This window comes from Seriola dumerili, unplaced genomic scaffold (genome assembly GCF_002260705.1).
Source record: "Seriola dumerili isolate Sdu_G_001 unplaced genomic scaffold, Sdu_1.0 BDQW01000609.1, whole genome shotgun sequence".
NCBI classification, from domain to species: Eukaryota; Metazoa; Chordata; class Actinopteri; order Carangiformes; family Carangidae; genus Seriola; species Seriola dumerili.
The window spans coordinates 1580229-1592677 of record NW_019174864.1 but is presented as its reverse complement, the minus strand read 5'-3'; the positions used below and the strand labels follow the sequence as shown (position 1 = coordinate 1592677).

Below are 12449 nucleotides of genomic sequence, written 5' to 3'. Positions count from 1 at the left end.
GAAATATTCCAACACAACCCAAATTTTGAAAGAGTCGACATGAGGAACCCCCACTCCACCCGGTCAAAAGCCTTCTCAGCATCAAGTGAAAAAGCTGCCACTGGTACCGGATTAGAGCAATTCATATGCATCAGATGTATGAGTCTTCGCATGTTATCAGCTGAGGACCTTTTTTTAATAAAACCTACTTGATCTCCATGTATAATGTCTGGAAGTATTTTCTCTAAACGTGACGCCAAGGTCTTTGTCAAAATCTTACAATCCACCCCCAGAAGGCTCACAGGTCTGAAATTAGACGGATCAGAGGCATCTCTGTCTTTTTTAGGAATAAGAGAAATTAAAGCATCATTAAACGTACCAGGCAGTGAGCCCCTCTCAAATACCTCCATGTACACCTTATGCAATATGGGGGCCAAGATATCAATATATTTCTTGTAATATTCAACCGGGAAGCCATCCAAACCAGGTGATTTCCCGGTTTTCATGGATGAAATAGTAGTCCTAATCTCTTCCTCTGTTATTGGAGCGTCCAGCATGTCTTTTTGCTCGTTAGATACACTCGGCAGATGAATACCTGAGAAAAATGTCTCTGTGTCTTCTGGATTATGAGCACAGGAGGATGTGTAAAGATTTTCATAACATTTTTTAAAAACCTGATTAATTTCTTTTGATGAGGTTACTACCCCATTATCCTTCTTGGCGGCAGGATGGGATGCGCCTTACACCAATTAGGGCCTACATGGATGACATGACGTTGATAACTACAACGGTGCCATGTATGAAAAGAGTACTTGAGAGACTTAATAAAAACTTAAAGTGGGCTAGTATGAAAATTAAGCCTAGTAAGTCTAGAAGTATCTCAATAAGTAGAGGGAAGCTAAGTGATAGGAAGTTTGTAATAGACGAAGAGGAAATTCCAATAATTAGGGAAAAATCAGTAAAGAGTCTAGGTAGGTGGTACAAGGCAGACTTGAAGGACGGAGAACAGGTAGTGCAGTTTCGGAAAGATGTTGCCGAGGGACTGGATAGAATAGATAAATCAGGGCTTCCAGGAAAATTGAAGTTGTGGTGTTTGCAGTTCGGATTATTTCCCAGACTGATGTGGCCAATGTCTGTTTATGAGATTCCATTATCTGCTGCAGAAAAAATGGAAAGATTAGTTAGCTTTTACATTAGGAAGTGGCTAGGTGTTCCTAGATGCTTAAGTACGGTGGCACTGTATGGGAAAGGCATACTTCAGCTCCCAGTCACTAGTCTGGTGGAGGAGTTTAAATGTACTAAGGTTAGGACAGAGCTCCTGTTATCTGGGAGTAAAGATGTGGTAGTCAGTAAAGTGGTTCCAAACCCAATCAAGGGGAGAAAGTGGAATCCAAGAATGGCAGTGCAGGAGGCAGAAGCAACGCTCAGGCATACAGAGATTGTGGGTAATGTCCAAATTAGGCCGGGAGCTTGGGCTTGCCCAGGCAAACGGTGTGGAGTAGAGCAGGTCCCAAGGAAAAGAGAAAGCTAGTGGTGGAACAGGTTCGTAGACAGGAGGAGATATTAAGGGGTGCAAAGGCAGTGGCTCAGGCTAAGCAGGGACAGTGGTTTAAATTGGGAAGGTGTAGATAAGAAAAAGCTTAGCTGGAAAAGAGCTGTGGAGTATGGAGGAAAGTAGCATTAGATTCTTGATAGGGCAACATATGATGTATTGCCAATCTCCCAGAACCTAAAACTCTGGGTAAATGAGACCCGCTATGTGCATTTGTGTTCAGGTACGGCAACTCTAAAGCACATTTTGTCAGGCTGTGAGGTTACTCTGTCGCAAGGCCGGTCACGTGGCGACATAACCAGGTTTTAAAAAGCCTTAGCTGCAGGAAATAGAAGACCTACGGAGGCAGGCAAATTTAGGAGGGTCTAAAACAAAGAGAGTTGCAATAAAGTTTGTTCAGAGGGAGAGAAAGTTGGTAAGACAGCAAGGAGGCAAGGCAGCTTAGAGGATGCTTGTGATTGGGAAATGCAGGTAGATTTAGGAGGAAAGCTTGTTGTTCCCCAGGAAATAGCCAGTACAAAGTATAGGCCTGACATAGTCTTGTGGTCTAGGAGTAGAATGAAAGTATATTTCATAGAGTTGACTGTTCCATGGGAGGCTTCAGTTGAAGAAGCATATGAAAGGAAAAAGCTCAGGTATGCAGAGTTAGGGGCATAAGCAGAGCAGCGAGGATGGAAAGTTGGATTTGTCCAGTAGAAGTAGGATGTAGAGGATTTTTAGCAAGGTCTGTTGTCTCTTTGGTAAGGGAGCTAGGAGCAAGTGGACAGAGTGTGAGGAAAATAGTAAAAGACATGTCAGATGAGGCAGCAAGATCCAGTCAGTGGATTTGGATTAGAAGAAGTAATGGTAGCTGGGGGCCCAGCAGGGAGCACTTAGGATAGACAGGCTCTTGAGAGAAGCAAGGAAGAAAATCCAGGAAGAGGAAGTGTTTTTAAGTGGAGGGTGTGGCCTGTGTGAGCCTCTTTGAGACCATGCGCGGTTAGTTAAGGTGAGTTGGTTTGTTTTGTATTGCTCTGAATTGGTCTGTAGTGTGTCTCTGACTGTCTAGGCGAGTTTGTTTGTTTTAAGGTGTGAGTTGATTGGAAGAGCTGGGGGAGTAGGGGGAGGTAGAGCACAGCCTAACCCGGCGGGGGAGAGCTAGCCCAAACAGGCACCTCTCCCTGACTCTACCTCCCTCATTCAAAATGGCCGCCATTTTCTCCAACTGGTTAGGGGAGTTTGTTTGTTGAATCTGCTGGTGTGTTTTGTCCTAGTTGATAATGTTGTGTGTGGTAGCATAGGCAAGGTAAAGGAGAAAATAGTTGTGGTGTGAGGAGCAGTGATGGCTGGCATTAGGGGAGTGACTCTGGGACGCCAGTGATCACTGTCTAGCCTCCTGGAGGTGTCGTGGGACCAACTAGACGAAACACTGGTGAAAGGAGGTTCCCACCTGATGACCCCAAAGACATGTTAGTTATCACTGCTCATTAGTCTGTGTAGCTGAATTAATAGTTATCATAGGGCTTAGGGAGTTATTCACTGAGTCTGGTCCAGTTTTTACAGCACAAGCTTCTTGTCTTTATCCTAAATAAATTAATCATTGGAATGTTATTGGAATTATCCTGTTGTCTTAATTGTCTTGCTAATAGTCTGCCATTCTTTTCGCCCCCTTCATAGAAATTAGTTTTTAGCCTAAATAAGGCATATTCAGCCTTTTTATTGTATATATCATGTAGTTGATATTTCGTATTACAAATTGTTTTGAATAGATTATCTGAATAGTGACTTGCCAATTCTTTCTCCAATTCACGGATCTCTTTGTCTAACATGTTTTCTTTCTTCACATTCTCCTTTTTCATTTTTGAGGCGTGAGCAATAATTTTCCCTCTTATATAAGCCTTAGATGCTTCCCAAACCGAGGAAATTGTTTCTGTAGAGCCAATATTAATTTCAAAAAAATATATGTATTTAAGATCCTCTGATAACGTATTGCTAAATGATACATCCTGTAGCCACACAGTGTTAAGCCTCCAACGTCCTCTTTTCACATTATCTGTGTTCAGGTCAACATGTAACTCCACTGTGGCGTGATCACTGAGGGCAATAGCCCCTATCTCACAGTCCACTACTGAATCTATTAATGAGTTAGACATCAGAAAAAAAATCAATCCTTGAATGGGATTTGTGACAGTGGGAGTAAAAGGTGTATTCCCTCTCACGTGGGTTCACCAATCTCCATATGTCCACCAAACTCAAGTCCTCTGTCAGCATATGAATTGCAGCTCTGTCCCTGGGTGAAGATTTACCACTGGGCTTACTCTTATCAATTATTCCCTCCATTACCTGGTTGAAATCCCCTGCTAGTATGACCTGGCCCTGCATGTTTCCTATCACTCTATTAACTTCATGAAAGAAATCAGGTTCCTCCTTGTTTGGGGCATATATATTACATAGCACTGTCCTGATTCCATTGATCAAGGCTTCAATGCAAATAATTATACCATCCTTATCATTGTGTTGTTTTAGCATGACAAAACTTACATTTTTATTAATGAGTATCATCACCCCATTCTGTTTACTGGAGTATGAGCTATGAAAAATCTTCCCTACCCAGCCTCTTTTAAATTTCCCTGCCTCTTCATCTCCCATTATATGAGACTCCTGAATAAATGCTATATCTGTATTTTTAGATTTCAAATATGTCAAAACCTTCCTCCTTTTAATGGGGTTGCCACATCCATTTATGTTCCACGATATTATATTAATGTACCTGTTAGCCATCATTTCTAGACATGTAAATACTCTTTGATCTCAGTTCTCTCATCATGGTTTCAATAATAACTAAACACATATTCAAGAGGCTGTTCAAAACGTTAAGCCTTCTCAGACATACTGTCTTAGTGCACCGATAAAACATAAAAAACACAAACATAACCCCGGTTAAAGCAACCCACAACTAGAACAACCCTTCTAACTAACCCTCACCCCGCCCCTGACTAACCTGAACTAAATTAACCGTGTCCGTGAGGCGCATCCTGTCAGCTCATGACAGCACAGCTCTTCCTGCCTCCCACAAACCATCATCAACGTTACCTTATTCCCACAGATTCACACACACTTCGTCTGGTTTCATAAAGTCCCCTGGTCCTCTATTCAGCATCTCGCACAAACTTCTCCGCGTCCTTGCTGTCTCGAAAAGTTTTCTTCTGCCCTTTCCATGTGAAGATGAGCGTCGCAGGATAGACCAGCCTGTGTCTCACATTTAGCTCATGCAGACGTCTCTTCACTGAAGTGAATGCTTTCCTTTTCTCCGCCAATTCTCTGGACACATCCTCATAGAAGGACAGCTTACAGTCCTCCCAGTCGATCCCACGTCTCTCCTTAGCCACCTGCAGCACCTTGTCTCGGGCCGATGAACGTAGGAAGCGCATCAGTATGGTCCTGGGCGGTTGATTCGGGCCCGGCATGGGTGCCAAAGAGTGGTGGGCACGTTCAATTTCAAACTCACTGCCAGATAGCCCGAGCCCCTGAGAAATGATCTTTTCCACATACTGAATAACTTTGCCCGTCTCCTCCTTGTCCTCTTTCAATCCCACCACTCTTACATTATTTCTCCTGCTGCGGTTTTCCAGGTCTTCCACACACATCCACAATGTTTCCAGTCTCTTGTCACATTTCTCCATACTTTACTCCATTCGTGCGTTTACGTCTTCCACGTCTGATATGCGTTGTTCCGCCTCTCCCAGCCTCACTTGTATGTTCTCCACCGTATCTTTAAGCTCTTTCGTTGTCTCCTTAATTGCGACAACATCCGTCGCCACCACCTGAAGAGTGGCACTCATTTTCCGTATTTCCTCAAACATTGTTTTATTGTCAATCACTCCTCCAGGTTTAGGGTCGCTGTCACATGCCGGTGTTGGCGACGTGGAGGTGTGTTCAGGTGTTGGGCTGGTCTTTGAGGCTAGCTTACTTCTCGTCGCCGCACCTTTGAAAAAGTTAGCTTTGATGTTGTTCGACATTTCGCCGGGGAAGTACAAATTTTTGGTCGGAAACCGAAATTAATTCTTGTCTTTAACACAGGGCCTCAATTTTCAGACTAAGAACGAAGTGTTTGTCTCAAAATGTATATAATTAACTGATGGTCGTGGGGAGCTCTCCTACTGCGCCGCCATCTTCCCTGCGGTCCCACGTGACCCCCCTCGAATCTCTACATTTTCAATAAAAAAATAGTCAATGAAGGTTGGAAATTGTGGGGTTTAAATAGAGTTTGTCTGACTTTTTTTGAGGAAACATTTCAGAGATATCAGTTAGATTTCGCAGTTAACTCTGGTTAGCGAGCAGAGCTGTGCCTAAAGTAAGACAGCAGACATCGCTGAAGAATGTAATAAACATCACAATCCTCTACACTGAAGTTACAACAACACCACACCGAGCAAGTGAGAGAGAGGGAAAGAGAGAGAAGCTAGTGCTAACTGCTTAACTAAAGTAACTAGCAGATCGGAACAGCATGTAAACAAGTGCTGAGTTTGTGAAAGTCATTAAAAGGAGCAGAGAGCTCTGAGTGCTGGAGTAGAACTAGTGTAAGTTTAAATGTACAGCAGGTAATTAGACACTGTGATGAAGAAAGTAACATTAACTGTGCTCAGACAGAGCAGCAATAAACTCTACCAGTAACAGAAACTGACTGGAGATATGACACCACACTGACATCAGCATGTCAACACATGTCAGTGTCACTACTATTAGTGAAAAGACGTCAGTAGACGTAAATCACTGTGTAAAAATGTTCTCAGATAGAAGAACAAAGTAAGTCAGTTAAAATGTTTCTGAGGAAACATGTTACTGCGTTACATTTGAAAATGAGAATGAGAATAAAAACTTTATCCATTACCTGTTCAACAAACAACAAACAGAAAAGAGATATTTTCATCTGTTTCCCCCACCAACTCCAGGTGTCTTTTACACAATAACACCGCGCTGGTTAGGATAATAACAAACTGTTAGGAAACACTACAACGAAAGCTGTCTGTAACTGATTATCTTACTTCACTATGAATCTTGCTGAAAGCTGAAACAAACCAACACAATCAGTTCAAATGATACCTATCCCAACAGCTGGTTACTGTCTGACTTTGGGAGGATAAGCACATTAACCAGTGTTATTTTGTGATTATTATTTTTTACGGCGCACAGTGAAATCAGTCACGAACATGTGATGGATTACTTCATGTGTTGTTTGTTCATTAGTAGACAGAACTTTTTAATATCTTTTGTGCTTGTAGCTGATAAATACTCTCATAAAATCATAAAGTCGTCTGCTGCTGCCTGAGAATTGAAGTGTTTATGAAGATGTTTCCTCAATCCGGGATTACTGATCATGCCAGGATGTAATTTAGAGTTTCTGGAGGAAGATTGTTTAGATCATCAACTATTTGATAAAATATTTGATAGATTTATAAATGTTCAGCTTGTTCTGTAGATTATTGGATGTATAAAACTTTATTCTACTATTTATAATTTTCAAAATATTAAGCTTTTTCTGTGATTTTTTTTGCCATTCAAATGAATGGAGAGAATGTTCAAATCCTTGAAAGCTTCAGCCTCTTTGAGTTTCAACTACTTCAGCATACTTTCAGCTACAGACTTGATTCAAACTTTAAAATGTTCACAAGACAGGGCGTCAAGTGGCGCAGTGGGTTGGGCAGGCGCCTCATATGTAGAGGCTACAGTCCTCGCTGCAGCAGGCCCCGGTTTGAATCCCACATCGGACGGCCCTTTACTGCATGTCATTCCCCCTCTCTCTGCCTCCCCATTTCCTGTCTCTCTCTACTATCCTGTCCAATAAAGGCACAAAAGCCCAAAAAAATATACTTAAAAAAAAAATGTTCACAAGACATTCACCTATTAAACTAATATTCAACTTTTTGATATCTTGTACAGAGAATTATCACAGTTTTAGTTTCATGCTTTTTTCAGATCATCATTATCATCATGGCTAGAGTGGAAGAAGCTCTACAATTTGTCTGAAAAAAAAATCTGTGTAACTTGTCCTTAAGGCCACATATTTCAATGTTGACACATCATTTCTTCCTCATTAGTCGACAAATTTGTCCTGTTTCATATAAAGTGACTGCCTTAGCACAGAGACTAACAGAATTTAAACTGTCAGGCTTAAACTGATGGGAGTACCCTCAAACTGTCCTATAGACTGCAGTACAAATTCTGGAGTGTTTATCAACCACTTTACTAACATTTCTGTCAAAATCTCGCTACAGACTGCTCAAACACTAAATACAGACAATGATTTACACACCTCTAAACGGTTTTAACTGGAAATATGTTTCAGTTCAGTTGTAATCAGGAAGCATTCGGCAGTTAATTTCAGTTTGTCACTGACTCCACGTTACCTATATTCTAATTGGTAGATTACTTTGGAGCTACTTTTGACTCCACAGACAAGTACATTATATCACTGCCTTTCTCAGAAAACACAAGGCTTTAGCTGATAGGATTTAATAGTCTTTGATTGGCAAGTGTCAGGTTGAGAGGTGTGTCTTAGCTGAGTCCAGGTCTCACTCATTAGGAGTTGAGCACTGATGATCACCATGACAACCTCTGAGTGCAGATGGACAGACAGAGCTGATTCAGATCAGCCAATTAGACAAATTCTGTGATGTCTCGTGTTTATCAAACACTTGACTGACATTTGGCAGTTTTTATGCCGAGGGACATATTGGTTTCAGGATGTCTGTCCATCCATAAGGACAAACGTCCCATTCTGTTGTACACGATATCTCAGTAACGCCGCAACAAAACTTCTTCAAATTTGGCACAATCATTCACTTAGACTCAAGGATGAGGTGATTAAATTTTGGGGGTCAAAGGTCGATATTAAGGGGCGTGGTGACCTCAAAACACACAATTTTGGCTTTGTGAGCATAAAATCTCCAGAACACCTTGAGGGAATTTCTTCAAATTTGGTGAAAACGTTGGAGTTAAGTACCAACTGGTTAGATTTTGGTGCTCAAAGGTCAAGGTCACGGTAATCTCACATTTATCCACCTTGAATATTTGTACCAAATTTTATGTCAGTCTATTCAGTTGTTGTTGAGACAGTTAAATCTGAACCAAGGTGGTGGACACACTGATCACCCATCATTGCCAGCTATTCAACCATGCTGCTAGTGGGACAAAACTAAATACTAAAAATGTCATTTTTAACATTTTTTACTACAGCAAATAACAGTTCAACTGAATTCACAGGTTGACCATGAGTGCACCAGCATGCACACTAGATTTTCAGATATGATTTGTTTTTTGGGGTAATGCAAGTCATGAAATGAAGTGAGGCTGTGTGACTCCTAGCTTACATTTCTTCCCTATATTTGTGCCCAGTACTAATACTATACAAAATATTAGAGATCAGTATACAAAAGCTTTTTTAATCTCTATTAGGAAGTGTCACCTCATACAGAGGGTTTGGCCTATACCTGGAAGACCTGTTTGGTTAGTGGTCTGTATGTGCATCTTCATGTTGCTGTCTTCGTTTTCATCACTGTCCATTGTTGTGCGGTTCCTCCCTCCAGGTTCTACAGGCGAGGGGACCGCAGTTTCCGGAAAGCTGAGAAGCAGCGGCTGAAAGCAGAGAAACGTCTGCTGAAGGCTGAGGTCAAAGAAATCCGCAAACAGCTGAGGATGGAAAGGCGGGGCATACAGTGGAGCTCCTCCCACAGAGATGGAAGCTCCTCCCCAGTCCTACTGCAGCCTCGGGCCACCCAGCACAACAGCCCAGAGTAAGGCCCTGTTCAGACCTCAATTAACATGTGTCTTCATTGATCAGTTCACAAGTGGTCAGCTCTGAGTTCATCAGTTCACACCTGCTTTAAAATGAATCTCAGTGACCACTTGTGATCAGATCTCACTTCTCACTTTATATCTTTATTATATGCAAATAAACAGGTTTTTGTTTTCAGCCAGTCAGACAGATGGGTCCATCATCAATGTGTGCATGTGTGTGTATGTGTGAGTGAGAGAGATAATGAAAGAGAGAGACAGAGAGAGAGAGAGGCACAGAGGGGTTGAGTGAATCATTGCTCTGCTCACAGCTCTGTGAGAAATGAAATAAGGTTTTATCCATTTAAAATAATAGGGGATGTAAATGAGTAGTTAGTCCTTCAATGTGGCACATGACACATTTACATTCACACTGTTAAAGGAATGTGGCCATATGTGGACCAGACCACCTCTGAATGTGGTCTGAGTGATCGGATCTCAAATGTGTCCTCAGTGCATCTTGGGTACGTTCACACCTGAACTTAGAGCTGACCACTTGTGACCAGATCACCTGTGACAGATGTTAATACCAGATGTGAGCAGGACTGAATAGGACTGAACAGGTCTGGTTCCCTATTAGTTAGATTGGAGGCCATTGATTCCCACCCAAAGGTGCTTGTACCCCAGGGTGTAGTTCTGCAGTCAACAGGAGTGAAGTAACTCAAGAAAAATAAAAACAAAATTTTATCCTTATACAGGGTTAGCTATAACACTTGCACACCAAAAGGTAGATAAATGGTTAAATACATAGCAAATATTAATGCATACACAGTAAAAATAATTGTCTTTAAGTAATGGATAAACAGTTGCATGGGTAAATGGTTGAAATACATAGCTGGTTAAAATGGTGGTGGGGATGTGTGAGCACAAATGAAATGACATTTCGTGGGATGGGTGATATATGATCATTGCCTGAACTTTGGTAGTAAAAAAAAAAAAAGGATTGTTAAAAGAACAACTCAAGATGGATGCAGGACAAATGGACTTTATTTCTTACCCAGGCGTCCAAAACGTCCTTGTCCCCTGGTGGTTCCAGCCATGACGGCTGCATTTCTGGACGAGAACCTTCCTGATGGAACCCGATTGCGTCCTGGGACCAAGTTTATTAAATACTGGAAAATGAGGAACACTGGAAGTACTAGCTGGAGCACTGATACTAAGGTAAAGACCTCTATGCTAGTCATCTGCTCTTTTCTCATGGGGTCACTCAAATAAAAAGTGCTGTTCTATTCTTAGTGTGTTGAGTAGACCTCATGGCAAACTGCTAGTTGGATTAAGAAATATCTGTTCTGGCTTGATTGTGCCACAAGGGGAAATCTCATGGAGTGTCCAAGATGTAAAGAGTTCATCCTCTGAGAAGCATGAATAGGTTAAGTAGAGATTATACAAGAGCGCCTATTAGATTTCAAACCTTTTGAGAATATAGAGAAATTTTGACCACAGTTTGAGAGTCATCTTCTGGAGACCATGAATATCCATTCATCAAAGCCATCTGCCCAATGTCTGTAGCCTGCTGGATTTCTAAGATTATTAATGCACTGCTAAAAATGTCTTTAGAATTTCTTTAACCAGCGGCACCTTAAAACCTTGTCCATGAAAATCACAAACAGGAAAACACTGGTGGTGATCCCCTTGACTTTTTGTGTTGTGCTACTAGCAGGAAAAAACTTTTCCTTTTCCAACGTAAAGGTAAATATTGTCGGGTATAGATTGTAGTTAAATAAATCACCACAGATACATGAGCATCATATTGTGCTTTGTTTGCTTCCTTCAGCTGAAATTCATGTGGGGAAACTTGGCAGTGGGATCTGGGGACCGTTGGAGAGAAGTGTCTGTTCCCTTCCTTCAGCCAGGACAGGTGAGAGGGCAACATGGGGGAAGTTTTCATTTTCGCTTATCTTTAGAAAAATATGCTGAATTTGTCACCTAGATCATACTGAATCACAAGCATATGGTCAGCACAGCACATCAATGTTGTGATATTTGCACTGTATTGCACAAGATATTACTGCTTTCTTGTGATATTGATGTTGTTTCCAGGTTGGTATAGTGAGCATAGCTCTGTGTGCACCTGCCTTGGAGGGCTCCTACACCTCCCACTGGCGTCTGGCCCACGCTGGAGAGCAGTTTGGACCGAGGGTGTGGTGCAGCATCGTGGTTGACCCTCTGGCCCCTGCACCTATGCTGGCTGATGGGATACTGGTGTCACCCTGTGTCACGCCACAGGTAGATAAAACAGGTGGATGGAAAAACAGGAAACCACCTGAAATTAAACAGTGCCAAAAATTAAATAAATATTTGTATAAACTGAAATCAGGGCTTAAAGTATTCCGACCCCATACTGGATCTCTAGCGTAATGCTGTGAGAGAAAAAATTAGAAGTCAATAAACTTGGGAATTTGTTGTGGATGTGGTTTTTCAAGTTCAAGATAATAAAGTTCACCTACCTGTCTTGGCAACACCGGCAAGACAGATAGATACATTTATACACATGCATAGAGACATACTGTAGATATGGGTGTGTATGTGACTGAAATGATTTGTCTTTATCTGCAGGGTAAGAACCCACTGGCAAAGGATGGAAAAGCCTGTGTAGGTTCTAGGGAACAAGCTTTAATGTCCGTGGACCAAGAAGAGTACTACATTCCCTCTGTAGACCTCCTCACTGCACAGGTAATGAAAGCTGAAATCATTACACTGCTGTACACTAAACTGCAGCTAATGTTTATTTCTACGGATGCACCAATCCAACTTTTTCTCCCCTACACCGATTCCAGTACCTGAATAGGTATTGACCACTACCAAGTACTGAACAGATACCAGTGCTCTTTTTTCCATAATGTAAAATCTATAAATCTCTGTGTGGAAATGATTAAGATCTGAGATAAATCAAAATAAGGGTGTAACATTAGATTGCATTTTAAGTAAAAGTGAAGATATCATACACCATGTGTTTTAGGCTTGTGCAAATGTGATATATTGTTTATTAGGTTTATGAAATTGCATCATTACAATGCATCAACCTCAGGACAGACATGCTATCACATTCTTGTGTAATCCATGTAACATTACTGCTGTTGTGTTCAGTTACAGACCTGACAAACAC

The 12449-nt window shown here is 41.5% G+C and overlaps 1 protein-coding gene across 6 annotated transcripts in view; it reads left to right on the top strand.

Moving 5' to 3' along the window:
- LOC111236255 (next to BRCA1 gene 1 protein-like) overlaps positions 1-12449 on the top strand; it is a 91869-nt gene that overhangs the window by 57521 nt on the left and 21899 nt on the right. For all 6 annotated transcript variants that reach the window (XM_022764919.1, XM_022764920.1, XM_022764918.1 and 3 more), the window contains exons 9-13: positions 9097-9303; positions 10345-10504; positions 11118-11201; positions 11384-11569; positions 11900-12016. In XM_022764919.1, coding sequence (XP_022620640.1) covers positions 9097-9303; positions 10345-10504; positions 11118-11201; positions 11384-11569; positions 11900-12016 — 754 coding nt within the window. The remainder of the gene's footprint in view (positions 1-9096; positions 9304-10344; positions 10505-11117; positions 11202-11383; positions 11570-11899; positions 12017-12449) is intronic.